Raw genomic sequence first — 21372 nt, 5'->3', positions numbered from 1 at the left:
TTCTTGTTTTGTTTTGTTTTTGTTCCCCTGTGTCAACACATTGGACTCGTAGAGCAGAAATGCATTCTTATTAAGTTCTTGCACGCATGAGTTGTTGGCAAATAAAGTGGCTTCCTTATCATTTCAGCAACTGAAAGCCACAGGATATGGCCATGTGATAACTGTTTGCGCTGAGCATGCTGTGGGTTTTCAGACGGACTGAAGTGATTTGCTGATTATAGCCCAAATGAAGAGTACCAAAGTCCGAAAGAGAGGAAAGTGTTTCTCCTTTCCAGCATTTGCCCTTGAGAGAAGTTAAGGATGCCAATCTCACTTCTCAGAGAGACAGGTCATAAATAAAAAAGAAGTGTGCATGCACACGAAAGCTCTTACCAATGACAAACTTAGTTGGTCTCTAAGGTGCTACTGGAAGGAATTTTTTTATCATAAATAAACCTACACTTCTTGTTGCATTTTGCGGGGTGAGATTGTACCAGCAAGGCTGTGTTTGTATCACATCCTTCCAAGTTATTAATCCATTATGGAGTGAATCCTTCCAAGTTATTTGTCCATTGTAGAAGGGCGAATTTTGAAGGATTTTTGTTCTTCACTTCATATATTTGTTTCAGAAAGTGCAAATTAAGTATATTCGCCTTTAATTGTTAATTTAATCAAATTTCTCCCCCATCCCTACTTACAGGGAAGTGGATATGGGATTACACATTGCCTTAGGCTGTAATCCTAGACATATTCTGAGGTTACAAATTACAAACAAACACATATTATACTTACAAACATAAATTATACATTCCAATAACAAATAATACACAACAAACAATGAACATAAAACCAATTATTCTGTTACTTTCAAATTTATATTCTATTATCTAAATTTTAAAATGACTTCCAATTAAACTTGCTGTATTTTGTCTATTATTTAGATGTTTTTGCACAGTTAATATACATATTACTTTTTTCTCACTTATTCATATATTTAAACATTTCTAATATAAATTTGTAATATACAAGGTTCAATCTAGCTCTGCCAAAGGGGTTTATTTTATGTTATTGTTTCTCAAATATTCCTTAAATGCTCCCCATTCCTTGTTGACTTCTTGTTTCATTTGACCTCTCATTCTACCTGTTGTTTTTGCCAGTGAGGTTAGTAAATCCCATTGAATTCAATAGGACTTACTTCTATGTAGAGATGGTTAGGCTTGCACTGTTAGTTATGCAAACTTTCTTCCACATCCTTAAAAATGAAGAAGAATGCAGTAACAACACAGCCCTAAGTTAAGACAGCCTGACAGCTACTTGCATGAGGCAAATAAGCCATTTATTTTGGGCAGGTGGATTTCCAGATTTGCTACTCCAGCTATTCTGAGCAGGCAGACTCTAAAAGTCATTTGGGATCTTTTGGTTGATGTTTTGCAATTATTTGCAAAGCCAGATTGTTTCAGAGTCAGGGTGGAATGTGGGTATTTTAATATTGAACATGCAGAATGAAGCGCTTTCCCCCATCTAGATCTACTATAAAGAACCTACTTTAAAGTCCCACTGATACTTGGCTCTTAATATATCCCTTGAAGGATTAAAAAGTATGTCAAATACATCATTTACTTCATATGCCGGAAATAACATCTCAGAAAAGATAGCTTAATTTTGGTTTTCCCTTTTGTTAAGGGAACACATTATTTAGGTCTGTCAAGATGGGTGTGGTTGGCTGTTCTTCAAACTAAAATGTGCTCAGAAAGATTAAAGCAGAGCTTGGCACGGTTTCAGACAAAAAAAATTCTAGCTGTGTACAAAATGCCACCAAATGGCATGTAGAACAGCCTTCTCCCTTGCAATTACATAAGGTCTTTACACCACATACAAAGAAATGAATTAATTGACTGGGGTTCTTCATACCCTAATGAAACACAGTATGTGAGAAAAACACTGTATATCTCATTGTTTATATGAGGTTTTGGTGCCTATATAGTGAGACCGTGAGAGAAGCTGAATGAGTACATGGGCTACAATGCATCAATCTGATTACGTTGTAAAACTATTTGAATGAAAGCGTAGGCGGAGTAAGCATTGCAAACAATGGTTCGTCTCACAGTTGTGACTGCATCGCAAGCTGAGGTCTCTAGTCAGGATACGAATTCTGTCCTTTCTCTCTCGTTTAATTTCCATCAGAACTGGTACTGATTCAGATTCTCCACCACCTTACTGGGGGAAAGGGGGGCACAGGCGCCTTCAGCGATGGCACGGAACTTACACAACCTGCATGGAATGAGCATAGGGACAAGATGGTACCTCACAGCACCTGAAAAGACAGTTCTTGTGGAATGTAACCATCTTCTGAAAACAGCTTGGATCAGAACCACTACATTCCTATCCTGTTGGAAGTGAAACAGCAGAGATCATTGCATGTGCAACTTAATTCTGTTTGTGTGTATAAGTCAACTAGCCAAAAGGGGGATGAGTGGAGGTGTTCTTAGCAAACAGGCAGAGTGGCATGATCTTTGCTGAGGTAGCACATGCCCTGACTGGTTTTAAAGGAGTTTTCCTCTGCATGTTTGGTTGAATGTCTCCCTGCTATGTATGAGACCTGAAGTAAGAAAGACAAAATTACTCTGTTTGTTTCTGTTCAGTTTTCCTCAGTAAAGTGTTATCAGGACGTTTCTCTCTTGACTCCATACGCATTATTTTTGTGACTTTGCTAACATTTCTAGCTTAGCCAAAAGGATTAATAGTACAGTATTAAAAATTGCTGAGAAGCCTGAAGAAATCGACACTATCTGCCTCCTGACTAAAGTTTTTCAGCCAGCAGAACCAATATGGTTGGTCCCAAATCTAGCCAAAGTTAGTGTCCAGTTTATCAGTTCCCTTCAAGACAACCCGGACCTGACCCGTTACAACCCACCCTACCATATTGCATGTGAAGAGAATATTTGAACTTAGCTTGGCTAAATAAATCTAGTTACAACTTCTTCACTGAAGGTCTTATAGTGGTCTTTTTCAAGGGCCTTGGTGGAATCATCTTTTCTTTCAGACATACATTAACCCAGAAAACAAAACAACATTCTAGAGCTTGTTGCAAAAACTTTATCCACATCTTCGGGCCACAAAAACAAATTCAGCCAAGCAACTGTGGTAGCATGAGGTTCCCATGGGACAATTCTGCGACGACTGTGAACCCCAGGATAGAAGGGATGCAAATGGTTTAATAATAATAATAATAATAATAATAATAATAATAATAATAATATTTATACCCCGCCCTTCCCAGTCAAGACCGGGCTCAGGGCGGCTAACAACAAAAATATCAACACAAGTATAGAAAAAAACAATTCAGTTAAAATGCAGATTAATACAATGTTAAAATTCAATTTTAAAATTAAAAATCTACAAATAAGATAAAACCATTATGAGATAAAACCTTGGGAGAGGGTAATCCCGGGGTCAGACTGCGTCAGTCCAAAGGCCAAACAGAACAGCTCTGTCTTGCAGGCCCTACGAAAAGATGACAAATCCCGCAGGGCCCTAGCCTCCTGAGACAGAGTGTTCCACCAGGTCGGGCCAGTACTGAGAAGGCCCTGGTCCTGGTCGAGGCCAGCCTAACCACCTTGTGACTCGGGATCTCCAGTATGTTATTATTTGTGGACCTTAATGGCCTCTGCGGGTCATACCGGGAGAGGCGGTCCCGTAGGTTATCTGCCATGTGTTTTGCAAATAGGTCCCACAGTGACCAACTAATCACACGTTTCTGGAAATTCATAAGCAGAACATGACGATGGTGGACAATCTCTACTGTTTGGCACTTGCATTGGATCCCCAGAAGTATATCTGAATGTAGAATATTCCTCTTCTCTCTTCTTGCCTTCAGTCCTAACTCCGTTTGGCTGCTTTAGATATGGGCCTGATAAATCCCACAAAAGAGAAAGGCTGGTCACGAGAAGCATGCAGAAGTCTGCATACGCCACCTGCTGTATATTATATCCATTGCAATAAAAATCATGATTAATGAAGGTCTGCATCCAAAATCTGCATGCATCCACCTCAGATGAAAAATTAAGTTATCTAAACATTTCTGAAGCATGTTACAGTAGCGGGTATGCTGAATCCCAAAAGGATATTTTATCCTTTTGAATATTTTATAGTTTATATATCCCAGAGCATAAAAAATGATAAAAGACAGTCTTCCAATTAACTGTGAAGGTTGCATCCTCATACACTCTTTTCCTGGAACAAGTCCCATTGAGCACAGTGAGCAAGTTTACAGATGACACCAAATTGGGAGGGGTGGCTAATACCCCAGAGGACAGGATCACACTTCAAAATGACCTTAACAGATTAGACAACTGGGCCAAAGCAAACAAGATGAATTTTAACAGGGAGAAATGTAAAGTACTACACTTGGGCAAAAAAATAAAAGGCACAAATACAGGATGGGTGGCACCTGGCTTGAGAGTAGTACATGTGAAAAGGATCTAGGAGTCTTAAAGGTAAAGGTAAAGGGACCCCTGACCATTAGGTCCAGTCGTGACTGACTCTGGGGTTGCGCGCTCATCTCGCATTATTGGCCGAGGGAGCCGGCGTACAGCTTCCAGGTCATATGGCCAGCATGACTAAGCCACTTCTGGCAAACCAGAGCAGCACATGGAAACGCCATTTACCTTCCCGCTGTAGCGGTTCCTATTTATCTACTTGCATTTTGATGTGCTTTCGAACTGCTAGGTTGGCAGGAGCTGGGACCAAGCAACGGGAGCTCACCCCGTCACAGGGATTTGAACCGCCGACCTTCTGATCAGCAAGCCCTAGGCTCAGTGGTTTAACCACAGCGCCACCTGGGTCCAGCTAGGAGTCTTGGTAGACCACAAACTTGACATGAGTCAACAGTGTGATGCAGCAGCTAAAAAAGCCAATGCAATTCTGGGCTGCATCAATAGGAGTATAGCATCTAGATCAAGGGAAGTAAGAGTACCACTGTATTCTGCTCTGGTCAGACCTCACCTGGAGTACTGTGTCCAGTTCTGGGCACCACAGTTCAAGAAGGATACTGACAAGCTGGAACGTGTCCAGAGGAGGGCAACCAAAATGGTCAAAGGCCTGGAAACAATGCCTTATGAGGAACGGCTTAGTGAGTTGGTTATGTTTAGCCTGGAGAAGAGAAGGTTAAGGGGTGATATGATAGGCATGTTCAAATATATAAAAGGATATCTGTGAGGGACGAGGGATACAGGGAAGTCCCTCCCATCTTAAGTTCCAGCCCATCCCCAAGCGGGGGAGAGAGTAAGGAGAGCTCTGCCTCCAGCGGAGAGTCAGGAAGTGGTGTCCGAGGCTCAGGCAAGGTTGTGGAGCCCAGGCCGCAGGTGGGACAGGAAGTTGGACGCACAGGGGGGAGGCCAATTCCCCCAACTCCCGAATTGAGACGCAAACGTAGGGGGAAGAGGTTGGGTCTGCCAAAGCTGTGGTGCTGGAAGAAAACGCGCCAATCGCCATTCGGGAGTTCAGACACCTCACCTTAAGGATGCATTTTTACTGCTCTGAACACTGTAAATAATCAGCACTTAATAAAAACCTTAAAAGACTATGCTGGAGTCGTTACTCTAGAGTAGCCATACCAGGCCCTCTGACAGCAACTCCCGAATCTTTTTTTTGGCTACTTTGGAGTGCAGCGATGAGCGCTCAAGAGGCTGAGCATTGGAGGCTGGAGGCCGAAGCAGCGAAGCAGGAGCTGCAGAACCTCACAGCGCACGCACAGCAGCAATTGCATGCCGCTCAGGAGGAAGCGCGAGGGGCGCAGGAGGAGCTGAACAAGCTGGTGGACCAGGTGAGGACAAAAGAGGAGACTGAGAAACAGCTAAGGGTGATGGTTTTGGACCTACAGAAAAAGTTGGAAGAGGAGAAAGCCGCTAGAGGTGGGGGGGTGCCCCAGCCGCAGCTAGTCCAAGTGAGAAGGGGACAGAGCCTAGTCACCAAGTTTAGCGGCGACCCTAGGGAGTACCTAGGATTCGAGACAGAAATAAATTATGCGCTGGAATTGCATGCAGCAGAATTCCCAGATGACGCGCACAGAGTCTCCTTTATCATAGAGCATTTGACGGGGGCCGCCCGAGAATGGGTAAGACCGCTCATCGCGCAAAAAAATCCTTGCATGAAGAACGCAAAATTATTTCTAGAAGCTTTAAAAATAATGTACGCTAGTGACAGTGAAATGGAGGCCACTAAAGAGGAGCTTCATAACTTAACACAAGGAAAATCGACAGTTAGGGACTACTGGGCGAGATTCACCATGCTGGTGCACAAACTGGGGTGGGATCTGCAAAGTGAGCCAGTGAAATCAGCGTTCTACATGGGTTTGCACGCAGACGTTAAGGATGAGCTGGCAAGAGGTCCCAAACCGCGAACTATGGATGAGTTAAGCAAAGCGGCGCTAGCGGTGGGGGTGAGACAGGAATCCAGATGGAATGACAAACAAGCGACGCGCGCAGCAAAACCTTGGTTCCCACGCTCCCAGGACAGACCACATCACCAAACCCCACCCCAGGGCCCGCCCCCACACCCGCCCAGGCCAAGCCCAGAGCCGGAACCGATGGAGATCGGAGGAGCGCGCGCGCGGGCTTTTCAAACCCCGGCGGCGCCAAGACGCAAGGAGGGAAGAGGCGGGAATTGCTTTCTCTGCAACTCCCCCCGGCATCGCGTCAGAGACTGCCCTCATCGCAGAGAGTGGCAAGGAAAGGCGGGAACGGTTGTACCTTCCCCAGCTGACGCAGCACCACAGCAGGGAAACGAGACAGCCTGGCTGCAGGAGACAAGGGGGAGCGGCCAGGCACAGTCAGCAGACAACAGCCCCCGCCCGCCCACCCGCACAGAGAGGAGCACAGCCAGCCCACCCCTCCCAGAGCAGGAGTGGTTCTAGAAGTCACGCTCACGCTCCCAAATGGCTATCCCCTGACAGTCCTTGCCTTAATTGACAGTGGTGCCTCAGCCAACTTCTTCTCGAGAAACTGCGGAAGAGCACCAGATCCAACTTCTGCAGCTGGATTTTCCCCTGCACGTGGCCACCATTGACGGCAGAGAGCTGCTGGGAGGGGCCATCACGCATCAACCCCCCCCCATGAGAATGACGGTGGGAAGGCACTCAGAGACACTGGCATTCAACGTCACCACCATCTCCGACCCCCCCATCGTCTTGGGCATGAGCTGGCTGACGCGCCACGACCCCTCCATAAGTTGGCACCAGAGATGCATCACTTTTGGATCGGACTTTTGTCTGGAACATTGCATGCAGCACCAACCAGGGGAGGGGCCTCCGATAGCCACGGTGGCCACCATGCACGTCAAGGGGGGTGAGGCAATACCCAAGCCGTACTGGGACCTGCAGGAGGTCTTCAGCGAAGCAGAGTCCGACCACCTACCCCCACACAGGCCTTTTGACTGCCAGATCAACCTGGTGCCAGGGGCAACTATACCCCCAGCCAAGCTGTACGCCATGTCAGATCAGGAACTGGAGGATCTGCGCGCTTTCATCGACAAGAACCTCAAGCGGGGGTTCATCAGAGAAAGTAAGGCAGCAGGGGGCAGCCCGGTCTTCTGGGTGGACAAGAAAGACACGCAACAGCGCCGTCTTGTGGTGGATTTTAGACGGCTGAATTCGGTGACAGAGCCAGTGGCTTTCCCCATGCCCAGAGTGGATGATCTCCTGACAGCGGCACGCAGGGGCAAGATCTTCACCAAGCTCGACCTAAGAGGGGCGTACAACTTGATCAGGATCCGGGAGGGTGATGAATGGAAAACCACGATGTTCACACCTCTGGGCTCTTTTGAATATCTGGTGATGCCCTTCGGGTTGCAAGCATGCTTCCAGGCCTTCATGCACCACGTCCTGGGGTCCCTCCTCTTCAAGAACTGCTTGGTCTTTCTGGATGACATCCTTATCTACTCCAATGACCCAGTGCAGCATGTGAAGGATGTCAGGGAGGTGTTGCAGCGCCTGAAGGACAACCACCTGTATGTGAAGCTGGAGAAGTGCAAGTTTCACACCAAAGAAGTGGACTTCCTGGGCTACAAGCTGTCAGACAAGGGGCTGGCGATGGACAAGGACAAGGTGCAGGCCATCCTGGACTGGCACAGCCCCAGGACGCGCAAAGATGCCCAACGCCTACTAGGCTTCGCGAACTTCTACAGGAAGTTCATCAAGAACTTCTCTCGCGTCACGGCTCCTATCACCGACTGCCTGAGAGGCAAGCAGAAGTTCCGGTGGACACCAGAGGCGCAAGCAGCGTTCGAAAGCCTCAAGAGGGTATTCGCTTCAGACCAGCACCTGTTCCACGTGGTGCAGGATGCGCCCCTACGCCTGGAGACAGATGCTTCGGACAAGGCTCTGGGAGCGATTCTGTTGCAACTGGACGCCAACAGAGAGTGGAGACCCTGTGCCTTCTTCTCCAGGAAGCTGACCCAGCCGGAACGCAACTACACAGTGTTTGACAGGGAACTTCTCGCGATCCACGCTGCGTTCCAGCACTGGCGACACTTCCTGGTGGGCGCCAAGCACCCCATCCAGGTGTGCACAGACCACAAGAACCTGGAGTTCTGGAGAACTGCCAGGGTGCTCAACCAGCGGCAGATACGGTGGGCAGAGTTCTTCTCGAACTTCAACTTCTCCATCCACTACATCCCGGGAGAGCAGAATGTCAGGGCGGATGCCCTCTCCCGCAAGCCAGAGTACATGGAGGAGGAGTTGCCACCGGCACCCAGGCATATTTTCCCCCCATCAGCATGGTCCTGCGGAGCAGCAGTGGTGAGCGAGGCAGAACTCACAGCACTGACAGCAGCTGATGAATTTGCCACCCGCATCTTCAGAGAACTGAGAGGGGGGGGGGAGCAGGCCAAAGACTTTGAGGAAAGGAGGGGTTTGCTTTTTTACAAGGGAGCCCTGTACCTGCCAACCAAACAGCTGAGAGGTAAGGCCCTCAAGCAGATGCACGACAACCCAACGGCGGGTCATTTTGGAAGGGACAAAACCACTCACCTAGTCATGAGACACTTCTGGTGGCCAGGGGTGCGGGAGGATGTTCGGGATTATGTAAGGGGATGTGACACCTGCCAGCGAGCAAAGGTGGTCAGAGCGCCACCAGCAGGTTTGCTGGAGCCCTTAGCCACACCGCACAGGCCGTGGGAAGTAGTGTCCATGGACTTCATCACAGACCTGCCGTCGTCCAGGGGCAAGACCGCAGTGTTGGTGGTGGTGGACCTCATGTCCAAAATGTGCCATTTTATACCGTGTGCCAGGGCGGTCTCGGCAGAAGAGACGGCCAAACTGTTTGTTGACCACGTATTCAGACTGCATGGATTGCCTTTAAGGGTTATTTCGGATCGTGGCCGCCAATTTGTTTCCAGGTTCTGGCGGCGGCTCATGAACCTCCTGCAGGTGGAGGTCAGCTTGTCGACGGCTAGGCACCCGCAAACCAATGGACAGGCGGAGCGGGTCAACGCCATTCTGCAGCAGTACCTGAGATGTTACGTCAGCCAGAGGCAAACGGACTGGGTGGATCGCCGGCCACTGGCAGAATTTGCCTACAACAATGCGGTGCACGTCTCCACAGGGGTGTCGCCCTTTAAGGCCAACTACGGGCGCGACCTCAGATCTTTCCCGGAGAGGGAGGGGGAGGAGGAGGAAGAGGGCCCACAGGCAGAGGATTGGGCAGAGGACCTGGAGACGGTGCACCAGCAGCTCAGAGAACACTTGGAGAGGGCCAAGGAAGCGTACAAGAAGGGGGCAGATCGCCACAGGCGACCGGGAGAGGTCATCAGGGTGGGGGACAAGGTTTGGTTATCCTCGGAAGGTCTTCCCACCAGGGGGCGATGCAAGAAGTTAGCACCCAGGAGGCTGGGCCCCTTCACGGTCACGCAACAGGTCAACCCGGTAGCCTTCAGGCTAGCACTGCCGGAGGACATGAGAGTGCACCCAGTGTTTCATAGATCGCTGCTGTCGCCGTACAGGGAAAGTACCAGGTTCAGGGACAGCGATCAGCCTCCAGAGGGAGGGGGGGAGACGGGAGACGCCCGACAGCTCAATGAGGCAACTGAGATTTTAGACTCAAGGAGAGGGGTGAGAGGACTGGAGTACCTGATAGCATGGGAGGACACTCCGCCGTCCCACAATGAGTGGATACCGGCCACAGAAGTACCGGAGGAATTTTTAGTGGAAGAGTTCCACGCCCTGTTCCCCCACAGGCCCAAGCCCTGGCACATGGAAAGGGAGGGAGAGGGGGAGGGGCAGGAGGAAGGGATAGCAGGCAGCAGCTCTCCATGGAGATGGGAAGCGGAATTTGAGGACACGGAAGAAGAGGTGTGGGTTTCACCGAGGTCAACGACGTCAGAGGCAGGAGAGGACTGGCAGAACATTTTTACTCCCACCAGCTCTGACGCCACTGACTTCTTGGGATTCCCGTCTTCTCAGGGGGAAGGAGAAAGATCGCAGGATTGGGGGGAAATTTTTACACCCACAGGCTCGGATGCCACAGACTTCTTGGGGTTTCACTCGTCCCCAGCAAGCGGAGAGCCACTAGGAAGGGGGGGAGAGGAGCCTGGGAGGGGGATGGATGTGAGGGACGAGGGATACAGGGAAGTCCCTCCCATCTTAAGTTCCAGCCCATCCCCAAGCGGGGGAGAGAGTAAGGAGAGCTCTGCCTCCAGCGGAGAGTCAGGAAGTGGTGTCCGAGGCTCAGGCAAGGTTGTGGAGCCCAGGCCGCAGGTGGGACAGGAAGTTGGACGCACAGGGGGGAGGCCAATTCCCCCAACTCCCGAATTGAGACGCAAACGTAGGGGGAAGAGGTTGGGTCTGCCAAAGCTGTGGTGCTGGAAGAAAACGCGCCAATCGCCATTCGGGAGTTCAGACACCTCACCTTAAGGATGCATTTTTACTGCTCTGAACACTGTAAATAATCAGCACTTAATAAAAACCTTAAAAGACTATGCTGGAGTCGTTACTCTAGAGTAGCCATACCAGGCCCTCTGACAATATCATATAGAAGAGGGTGAAAGGTTGTTTTCTGCTGCTCCAGAGAAGCGGACACGGAGCAATGGATTCAAACTTCAAGAAAGAAGATTCTACCTAAACATTAGGAAGAACTTCCTGACAGTAAGAGCTGTTCGACGGTGGAATTTGCTGCCAAGGAGTGTGGTGGAGTCTCCTTCTTTGGAGATCTTTAAGCGGAGGCTTGGCAGCCATCTGTCAGGAATGCTTTGATGGTGTTTCCTGCTTGGCAGGGGGTTGGACTGGATGGCCCTTGTGGTCTCTTCCAACTCTATGATTCTATGATTCAAACATGCAGTTTGTTTAGTAAATTTCAATACCATTCTTCACCTGAGGATTACACAGCAGATTCTAGATTGCAATGAATCGTGTCCAATAACAATATGCCTTATCACATAGGTCCGGTTTTTGGCCACCCCTACCCCACACCATATCCAATTCTTTCCAACCCTTGGAAAGTCCAAAACAGCCAAAATCAGAAAAAAACACATTTAAAGGGGAAAAGGTTTGAGGCAACACTGAGATGGGGTGGAAATCATAATTAAAATATGTTAAGTAATCCTGAGTATGCATAAGGCTCTTACTTAAGAATACAAATATTTTATGAGATCAGATCAGAATTCTATACAAGGATTCCAGTTAGTTGGTCCACTGGAAATTTACCAGCAGTCCACTAGTTCAAAACATTTGGAGGGAAACATGAAAGAAAGAGTGTTGTTAGTATCAATGGAATGAGAAATATACTTAATAACCTAAGCAAATCTGGAGCCTGCCTATGATATTTTACCGCCTGAGGCAAAAAAACAAAATGTTCTTCCATTTATACAGAAGCCAAATAGACTGGCAGTTCAATCTTACTTCAACACCCACAACAGGAAAGCACCCTTTAATGCACCTGAAGGAAGGATACTAATTTCGGGAGTGCAGATGTGCTACATGGTACACACAACTCTGCCCCTCAATACCTCTCTACCACTCTCTGCTCCCTACCAGCCATATGCCGTGCTAGGTGGCTGCCTCACACTACCTACGGTAATGGCAGGACCTGGTAAGTGTATGCTACATGGAAAGCTGAAATTGATTCACAGCCAAAAGACAATCCGACATGCTGGGGGTTTGGTGATGGCAGAGAATCATTCAGAGAAAGTTTGGTTTGACAGAGAGTGCAGTATTTAATTAAGTTTCACTTGGCGTGGACATGACTAAGTTAGGTCCCTTTATTTCAGTGGGTCTAACTTGAGTAAAACTCGGTTGAATGCCACCCAGATTTTTTTTTAATAGTTCACCCTAATTTTAAATGCAGACATAAATAAAAAAACTGGATACAGAATAGTTTTACTGCTTTATTACAAACAAAAAGATTTCCGCAAGAAATGGTTAATACTACAATACTGAAATAACATTTCACAACAGAATTATTGAAAGGTTTTAAACACTGTACAAATGCATTAGAAAATGCATCTGTGACTCAGATATAGACAAATCAGTTACTTTCAACGTAACAGATTTAAGTTTAGAATAGAAGCAAACAGTGTGGTTGTTTCATCCAGTTGCAGGCAGGAAAGAAGCTAGTCACTTCTGTTGTTGATGCATTTTCATACTGAAAACAAAAAAGAGAATATTCAGGACCCTTCTCAGTAAAATGCCCGCAAAAAGACAGTGGAAAACATCAACAGTTTGGAAAACAAAAGCTTGCAACATGTTTGTGGCAACTGCTCTCATCCCTAACGCTGGCAAGAAAGCCTATATATATAATCATGAAAAAGAAGTCATGTTAGAGCATAAGGGAACAATAATTAAGGTACCATAATATGTAGTTAATTTAGAAAGGATGAAAAGTTAAATACTAGAACTTTGGGGTGGGGGGGGGGGGAAGACTCCAAATACTTTTTAAAGAGTAATGCTCATGGAAAGTAAAAGTTTAAATAAATAGACAGACAGACACCCTAGTGATGTGTTCTGATGCACATACGGGCAACTTCAAATACTCACAAGTGATTTCATATGCAGAGGGGCATCGGCATCACCCTCGATTGCACCAACTGTTGTCACCTTCTCACCAAGTGTCTTGTAGTCCAGCCCAGCCTTGTGCAGGTCTACAATCTTGTCCCTGGCATCCTTGGACAGCTCTTTGGTCTTGGTCATGGTGGCTACTTTGGAATCTGCTGGATTGATTGCTTCTGTTGACAGGTGTCTTTCGTACAGGCATTGTAACGAGCTGGGATTACCAGGGCCGTCTTAGGCACCTTTGGCGCCCTGGTGCCATGGTGCGACGGATCCCTCCGCCGCCCCCCACCGCCCCATTTTCCAGTGCAACGGGCGGGCGGGCGGGCTCAGTGCACAGCACGGCCGAGGGCACTGCTCTGTGATGGGCGGGCGGGAGCAGCTGCGTGGCGCCCCCCCCCGGCGGGCCTGCGCCACCCAGCCTGGCCGTAGAGCCGGCACTGGGGATTACAGGTAAAACCTCTCCCTTACAGCAGGTGCTTCTAATCTCAGCTCGTTACATACAGTGAAGATACCAGGTAGCCTGACATCTGGCTGGTTGATAGGGGATCAAATACTCATTATAATGCACATCAATCTCTGACTTTTGTCTTCTGGGCTTCTGGGGGTTTTCCTGTTGTTATTCTGTCTCTCACACAGGGCCGTCTTAAGCATATCTGGCGCCCTGGTGCGAAGATCCCTCTGGGCCCCCCCGCCCCATTTCCGAGCGCGGCTGTCTGGCGGGCGTCGCAGCACGCCCCCCCCCCCCGGCGGCCCGGCGCCACCCAGCCTTGCCTTAGAGCTGGCCCTGCTCTCACAGCTACAATAAACCTGCCATTAAAATTATGTACTGGTCATTTCTTCACCAGAGGGCAAACGGGCAAATTTAGCAGGGGATCAAATACCTTTCTCCCCTCACTGTAGCCATGCTGGCCAGGACTGGTGGGAATTGGACTCCAACATCTGAAGGGCCCCACATTCCCCAGTCTCACTTTGCATTATTTTCTGAAGCATGGCATAGTCCCAAAGCAATCATTGCTATAACTCGTATTATAACTAAGCAGAAGTATGTGTAAGTGAAGTAATAATATAATATGTCCTTGTCTTACCCATGCGTCTTAGTACTCCCTTCTTCTGGGGCCACCCTGTGCTTGTTTTAGACTGCAAGCCCCTTGCGGCAGTGAGCTGCCTCACCTACTGGTATGGTTTTTCTAAAGCATCACTTATACATAGAGGGCACACAAAATTGCCATCGTAAGGTGGAATAAGCTGAACTCCAAAGAGCCACACATTTGAGGAAGTTTGAGCAAGCCAAGGAAGGCACGTCCTCTCGGATTATATCACATAGGGATGTCATCTAAAATGCTAGAATTAGTCAATGTTAAATATCTCACAAAAAGCAGATTACTTAATATCTCTGATAAATGGGTCTGCATATATACAAGGGCAGGGACTATTTCACTGACGATGTTGAGACCATTTTATTTGAGAACCATCACTGCAAAACACAGTAAAAATGAATGAGAGAACCCAGAATTACAAGAATATATAAGAGGACAAAGCTGGAGTGTCCAAACAGGGTTTCGAACAATTAGGATTTAATTCCACAATCATAAAATAGATCTTTATACTGCCTTCTACATTTCTGCATGTAACTGAGATGCTTTTCATTCTGTTTGTGCTACATGCAAATACTCCTACTGTAACAATGTAGAAATCAAATGTACATTGAAACCAATTGAAGGTATTTTACTTAGTAACAAGCTGGTTCAAGCTTCATGCATAAAAATGCCCTTTAAAATGAACCCTAGCAGGTTAAAGTCCTAGGTTCATCAGTGGAATTATCGCACACGTTAGAAATACCAGCCAACCGGTTAATTTCTAAGTTAGCATCTCCTTTGTTTAGTAAAAGTCCTGGAAGATCAAGAACAGAAGAAATAATATAGTGAGGGACTGGAGAAGTGTCTTTTGGGGGTGTGACAGTTTTATTTATCCAAACTGTTGCTTTAAAACCTGCATTCAGGCCTCCTTGAATGTCTGTATCTAAAGAGTCACCAACCATCACACAATCCTCAGGCTGAACCCCTAGAAGTTCACAACAGTGACGAAATATAGACGATGCTGGTTTCTCTTCTTTTTGCTCTCCCCCCACAACAATGGCATCAAAGTATGGCTGGCAAGCACAGGCTTCAATCTTTTCTCTTTGTGTCTGAGTGTCTCCATTTGTCAGTAGAAGCAAACGGACATATTTTCTAAGGTTGCTGAGCATCCCCCGTGTCTCTTCTGCCAAGGTCAGATGTTGCAGGCGGGTAGTTTTCCAAAGGAAATAACATTCTGTAGCTAGATTGCGGTTGGCTGTTCCTCCCTTTATTTCTTGTATAGCTTCTTCCCAGTGCTGAATCCTTAAGTCAGTAATACACATCTTAGAAGGATCGTGGCACTCTTTGAGGAGTTTGGCTTGGACTTTATCACAAATCAGGCGAGCTTCTTTTTCATCACAATGATGCTCTGACTGCAAGACATTTATCACCTTTGAAGTGAAAGTTAAAACAGAACAGGATCAGTTTGGTGAAGGTTCTACTGGTTTGCTCTGTACTGGACAACAGCTTATTTCTAAAAGATGTTCCACCGGCATGTGCAACAGCATGGATCCAATAACCTGCCACATTGAATGCAATACATCAAAGACCGCCTCCATAATTACTGACCTGCAATCATCATCTGAGGGCCTTCTTCATGTGTCTCCTCCACGAGGGGTCTGGAGGGTGGTAACATGCAGTGGCTCCCCATTTGTGGAATGAACTCCCTAGGGAGGCTTGCCAGGCACCTTCATTACATATCTTTAGGCGCCAGGCAAAAAACATTCCTCTTCTCACAGGCCTTTGGCTAATTAAACAATCTATGGCTTTTTAAACTTGTGTGTGTGTGTGTGTGTGTGTGTGTGTTTTGTTTGTTATTATGTTGGCCGTTGTTGTGCTTTTATATTGTAAACCACCCTGTGATCTTCAGATGAAGGCCAGTATAGAAATTTAATAGGTAAAGGTAAAAGGGACCCCTGACCATTAGGTCCAGTTGCGGACGACTCTGGGGTTGCAGCTTCATCTCGCTTTATTAGACAAGGGAGTCGGAGTACATGACAAAGCCGCTTCTGGCGATCCAGAGCAGCGCATGGAAACACCATTTACCTTCCCGCTGGAGTGGTACCTATTTATCTACTTGCACTTCGTGCTTTCGAACTGCTAGGTTGGCAGGAGCAGGGACCGAGCAATGGGAGCTCACCCCGTCACGGGGATTTGAACCGCCGCCCTTCTGATCGGCAAACCCACAGCGCCACTCACGTCCCATAGAAATTTAATAGATAATACTAAATAATAATATGACGATGAATGCAGCAATGCCACACAGCCCATATTCACAGACACCATTTTCAAGAGCACAACTCCTATTGTCTTGTCTTTTAGTACTCATTCAGCCATTACTTTTGGATGCTTCATCAATTCCAGGGGTAATCTACAGTGTAACACACATCGAGAAATTCATGTATTTCAGCCGTAACAACTTATAGCTTATTTAGAAATTGCTACAGCCCATACCTACAAGTTCTCAGTTGTCCTCTTATATTGTCCAACCGAGTCAGCAAAGCAGCAAAAACTAAATTAAAGGACCCTGCACCTGCAGTCCTCTAATCCACATCCTGAAACAGCAATGCTGCTATCTATTCTATTCTACATTTACACAAGAGCTCTCCTTTTGTTACAATGTGAGTTAATTTCTGCAAGGTGGGATGTTGGAACACTAGAGCTTTCTCTATGCAAGGACACAAAGCCTTTTAACCACTACCATAATAGAGCCCATGTAAATGACATTAACCCCAGTAAGCATTTTGATTTAGAATGCCCAAATCAAATCATGGCATATTTTGTGAAATACAATTATGCTGCATATCCAAGGAGCGACACTATTTTCAAGTTCTTCATGTGAATTCTAAACTACTCTGTCTCTCACACACTGCATTTTTTTTTTAAAAAAAAGCAAAGCCTTTATCCTACTGTGCATAAAGTACATAAAGTATCAAGGTACATTCTCTTCTTCTGAAAAGAGACCACCAACTGGAGAGTCACCCACCAGTCAGTGTATCCAATATGGATTAAGCTAGACCAGGCATGTCCAACAGGTAGATCACGATCTACTGGTAGATCACTGGATGTCTGTGGTAGATCACTGGATGTCTGTGGTAGATCACTGGTAGATCACCAGCTCCCCCCAAAGAAGCTCACCAACTTTGGCTCCTAAAAAAAAGCACATTATCTTTGCCCTGCACCCCCCAAACAGGGCTTTCCTCCTCCCTAGAAAAGCTCAACAACATTGACCTCAACCCCAAAAAACAGGGCTTTCCTTCCTAAAAAAAAAGCTCTGACCTGATCACTGCCAGTTTTTAACTCTCTTGGGAGTTGGCCACCCCTGATGGTCAGATTCAGTATAAGGTTGCACCCCGCGGGGTATCCCTAAACTTGTCAGCATTCTTCACATGGCCCTCAGACGTGAGCCGTTCAGGTACAAAGATGCCCTAAGAGAGGACATGCAAAATACCCACAGCGCTTCCTCCCCTACAAAGGGCAACAAGGGCCTTTCCTTGAAAATCTTCAAGAAAGAGAAAGTCGTGTCTGGGAGTGAATGCTGGCTGTGTGACATTTCTGCATTCATCATCATCATCGTCACATTATTATTATTCTTTATTATTATCTATTAAATTTCTATACTGCCCTTCATCCAAGGATCACAGGGTGGTTGACAATATAAAAATACAAAAATACGTAACACAGGGCCTCTCCCCCCCCCCCCCGTTTAAAAGGCCATATATATAGTTTAGGTAAAGGTAAATCTTTCGAGAGTGGATTTAAGTCCACTTATAAACGCCATCTCCAACTCCTCAAAAGATTCCATCAACGGTGTCTCCGAAAATTTTTACACATCGCTTGGGAAGACAGGGGTGGAGAGCAGGCACGCAGCCCCCAGTGACGTGGTGCGCGTTCTGGGGGCGGGGCGCACCATGCGCAATGACGTGGTGCACATTTTGGGAGCGGGGTGGGCAGCGGCGATGGCTCCCCTGGGATCGCATTGCTCAGGGCGTCCCACCCCCACTGCCCCTATCTTCCTATGCCCCTGAAGACAGGCGAACTAATATCAGTGTACTGGAAGAAACAAAGATCACCAGTCACAGTGTTGAAGCAATGATTCTTCAACATCAACTTCGTTGGACTGGTCATGTTGCGCGGATGCCTGATGATCATCTTCCAAAGTAACTACTCTATTCCGAACTTAAAAATGGAAAGCGTAATGCTGATGGTCAACAAAAGAGGTTTAAAGACCGTCTCCAGGCAAATCTTTAAAAATGTAGTATAAACACTGACAACTGGGAAACACTAGCCCGCGAGTGCTCCAGTTGGAGAACAGCCTTTACCAAAGGTGTCATTGGGCTTTGAAGAAACTCGATCTCAGGAGGCAAGGGAGAAACGTGCTAAGAGGAAGGCACGCTTGGCAAATCCACACCGTGATCAACTCCCGCCTGGAAACCAATGTCCCCACTGTGGAAGGACGTGTGGATCCAGAATTGGCCTCCACAGTCACTTACGGACCCATTGTTAAAATCGTGTTTATGGAAGACAATATTACTCGGCTACGAGTGATCGCCAAAGAAGAAAAAAGATATATAGTTAACTAAAGCCAATACTGATTCAACACTGGGTCCCCTTAGCACGAGATGTCCGGGAGATGGGAGTCGCAAAGTACTTTACTTCCTTAAAAACCCTAAAATCCACAACAGATTCAGAGCAGGAACTCTCTGGCAATAAGGCTTTATAGCTTACTAGTGGTTTTCAGCCCGTTCAATAACGGGCGCTAGAATCCTGGGGTTCGGAGAAGCGCTTGCGCAGCGCTTCTCCGAACCCTGGGACCTGTCCTTGCTGTCGGCGGCAGGGGGACAGGAACGGAGGAGGAGAAAGCGCTGCTTTTTCCTTCTCCGTTCCTCTCCCGCAGCCGCCGACAGGAAGCAGACATCCCAGGGTTCGGAGAAGCGCTTGCGCAGCGCTTCTCCGAACCCTGGGACCCGTCCTTGCTGTCGGCGGCAGGGGGACAGGAACGGAGGAGGAGAAAGCGCTGCTTTCTCCTCCTCCGTTCCTCTCCCGCAGCCGCCGACAGGAAGCAGACATCCCAGGGTTCGGAGAAGCGCTTGCGCAGCGCTTCTCCGAACCCTGGGACCCGTCCTTGCTGTCGGCGGCAGGGGGACAGGAACGGAGGAGGAGAAAGCGCTGCTTTCTCCTTCTCCGTTCCTCTCCCGCAGCCGCCGACAGGAAGCAGACATCCCAGGGTTCGGAGAAGCGCTTGCGCAGCGCTTCTCCGAACCCTGGGACCCGTCCTTGCTGTCGGCGGCAGGGGGACAGGAACGGAGGAGGAGAAAGCGCTGCTTTCTCCTCCTCCGTTCCTCTCCCGCAGCCGCCGACAGGAAGCAGACATCCCAGGGTTCGGAGAAGCGCTTGCGCAGCGCTTCTCCGAACCCTGGGACCCGTCCTTGCTGTCGGCGGCAGGGGGACAGGAACGGAGGAGGAGAAAGCGCTGCTTTCTCCTCCTCCGTTCCTCTCCCGCAGCCGCCGACAGGAAGAAGACATCCCAGGGTTCGGAGAAGCGCTTGCGCAGCGCTTCTCCGAACCCTGGGACCTGTCATTGCTGTCGGCGGCAGGGGGACAGGAACGGAGGAGGAGAAAGCGCTGCTTTCTCCTTCTCCGTTCCTCTCCCGCAGCCGCCGACAGGAAGCAGACATCCCAGGGTTCGGAGAAGCGCTTGCGCAGCGCTTCTCCGAACCCTGGGACCCGTCCTTGCTGTCGGCGGCAGGGGGACAGGAACGGAGGAGGAGAAAGCGGCGCTTTCTCCTCCTTCCTTCCTCTCCCCCAGCCGCCGACAGGAAGGACGCGCGCACTCTTCCCCCCCCCCGCCTCCTCCAACCGCCGCTCCGGCGGGAGCGGCGGTTGGAGGAGGCAGAGTGGGGGGAGAGTGCGCGCGCGCAGTCTCTGCTGTCCAATCCCTGTATCCCTGGGGCACATGCGCAGTGACCCAGGGACACACGGGACATCTGGACGCAGGGACAACATGGACATTATTATATAGGATTATACTTGCACTTTCTAGTCGATGTGTTTTTTAACGGAGGAAGACCCGAAGGGAGGAGCTGGGTGCAACCGGTACCTCCTCAATGGCTCTCCTGCCTGCGGCGGCGGTGTCGATCAGCGTGTTGTCCAAGTCAAAGAAAACAGCCTTGACCCCTTGCAGCCCCATAGCAGCAGCAGCAGCAGCAGCCCCACTGGAGTCGCAGCGGGTCTCGCAGGTGGAGGAAATAGCCGCGTCCGCCTCGCCAGCTATGCAAGCTCAGCGGGCCGATTCATTCGCTTGCGTCTCGCGAGAACTGGCAACGCCCGAGAAAAAGCGAGACCGCTCTGAAAGGGATGCGGGACGTGCCCGTCGGGACTTCGGTCGCTGTGGGATTCTCAGATAGACCCAGACGTATGGACTTGTAAGTTTAGAGTAACGCACACAGCCAATTTCCGGGTCCTTCCGGGTTGCGTTTTTGGGAAGTGTTGGCATGGGCTCCGTTTTGAGCTGGAAATGTAAGCCAGCCTCAAGCCCCTTAACGGTGGTCCATCGTAGCCTGACCTCCCCCCCCTCCCCCTGCAATATGGTCAACGGATCACACTGTAAGGTTATTATTTTGTAAGCTTCTCTCAGCTTTCATACAGCACTCCAGGGCGATACAGGGGCCAGAACTGTTGGGACCGGATTTGGACAGGCAGAGGAGACTCAAAAATAAAATAAAAAATACGACAATAATAAAATAAAATAAACTACGATTATTTCCCACACGGCCTGACCTTGTGTTAAAAGAGAAGGGGCGGGGAACTTAATTTACTCCCCCCTGTTGCCACATCACATTTCTCCATCGATTAACATGTAGCAGCTCTCAGTTCCGCAATGGTGGGCATTGAAAAAATGCTTTGTCCCCCCTATCTGGATCCAGAAACGACCTGTCGCAGCAGTGACAGAGTCACTCTATATTTTTAAGCCGTATCTCTGCGGCCTCCCTTCACGAGGGAGGAGCCAAAACTTTCGCGTCACCTTTGCCTCTTCCCCGCTCCCTTCCTGACTCAGCGCTCTACCTGGTCTTGTCGGGGAGGGGCGCAGCGGCGCTGCTCATTCTTGCGGGGAGGGGGCGGAGGACGAAGGCGGCTCTTCCTTTCTACCTCAGGCGCGCTGCCTCGTCCGCGCGCGACGAGGAGGAGGAGGAGGCGGGTCTCCTGGGCGCCTCGGGAGGGGTTGGAGAAACCCTTTTC

General features: G+C 48.6%; 1 protein-coding gene across 1 annotated transcript; it reads right to left on the bottom strand.

Moving 5' to 3' along the window:
• Positions 1-14456: 14456 nt before the first annotated feature.
• On the bottom strand, positions 14457-21176 carry NANP (N-acetylneuraminic acid phosphatase). The gene is made up of 2 exons (XM_035108275.3): positions 20234-21176; positions 14457-15524 (listed from the first exon to the last, which is right to left on the bottom strand). The coding sequence occupies exons 1-2, from the start codon at positions 20321-20323 to the stop codon at positions 14802-14804; spliced, it is 813 nt and encodes a 270-aa protein (XP_034964166.1). The 5' UTR covers positions 20324-21176; the 3' UTR covers positions 14457-14801.
• Positions 21177-21372: the final 196 nt, after the last annotated feature.

The sequence above is a fragment of the Zootoca vivipara genome, chromosome 3 (assembly GCF_965207765.1).
Source record: "Zootoca vivipara chromosome 3, rZooViv2.hap1.1, whole genome shotgun sequence".
In the NCBI taxonomy this organism is placed as follows: domain Eukaryota; kingdom Metazoa; phylum Chordata; class Lepidosauria; order Squamata; family Lacertidae; genus Zootoca; species Zootoca vivipara.
Note: the sequence above shows the minus strand (reverse complement) of the source record. Positions and strands in the feature narration are given on the sequence as shown.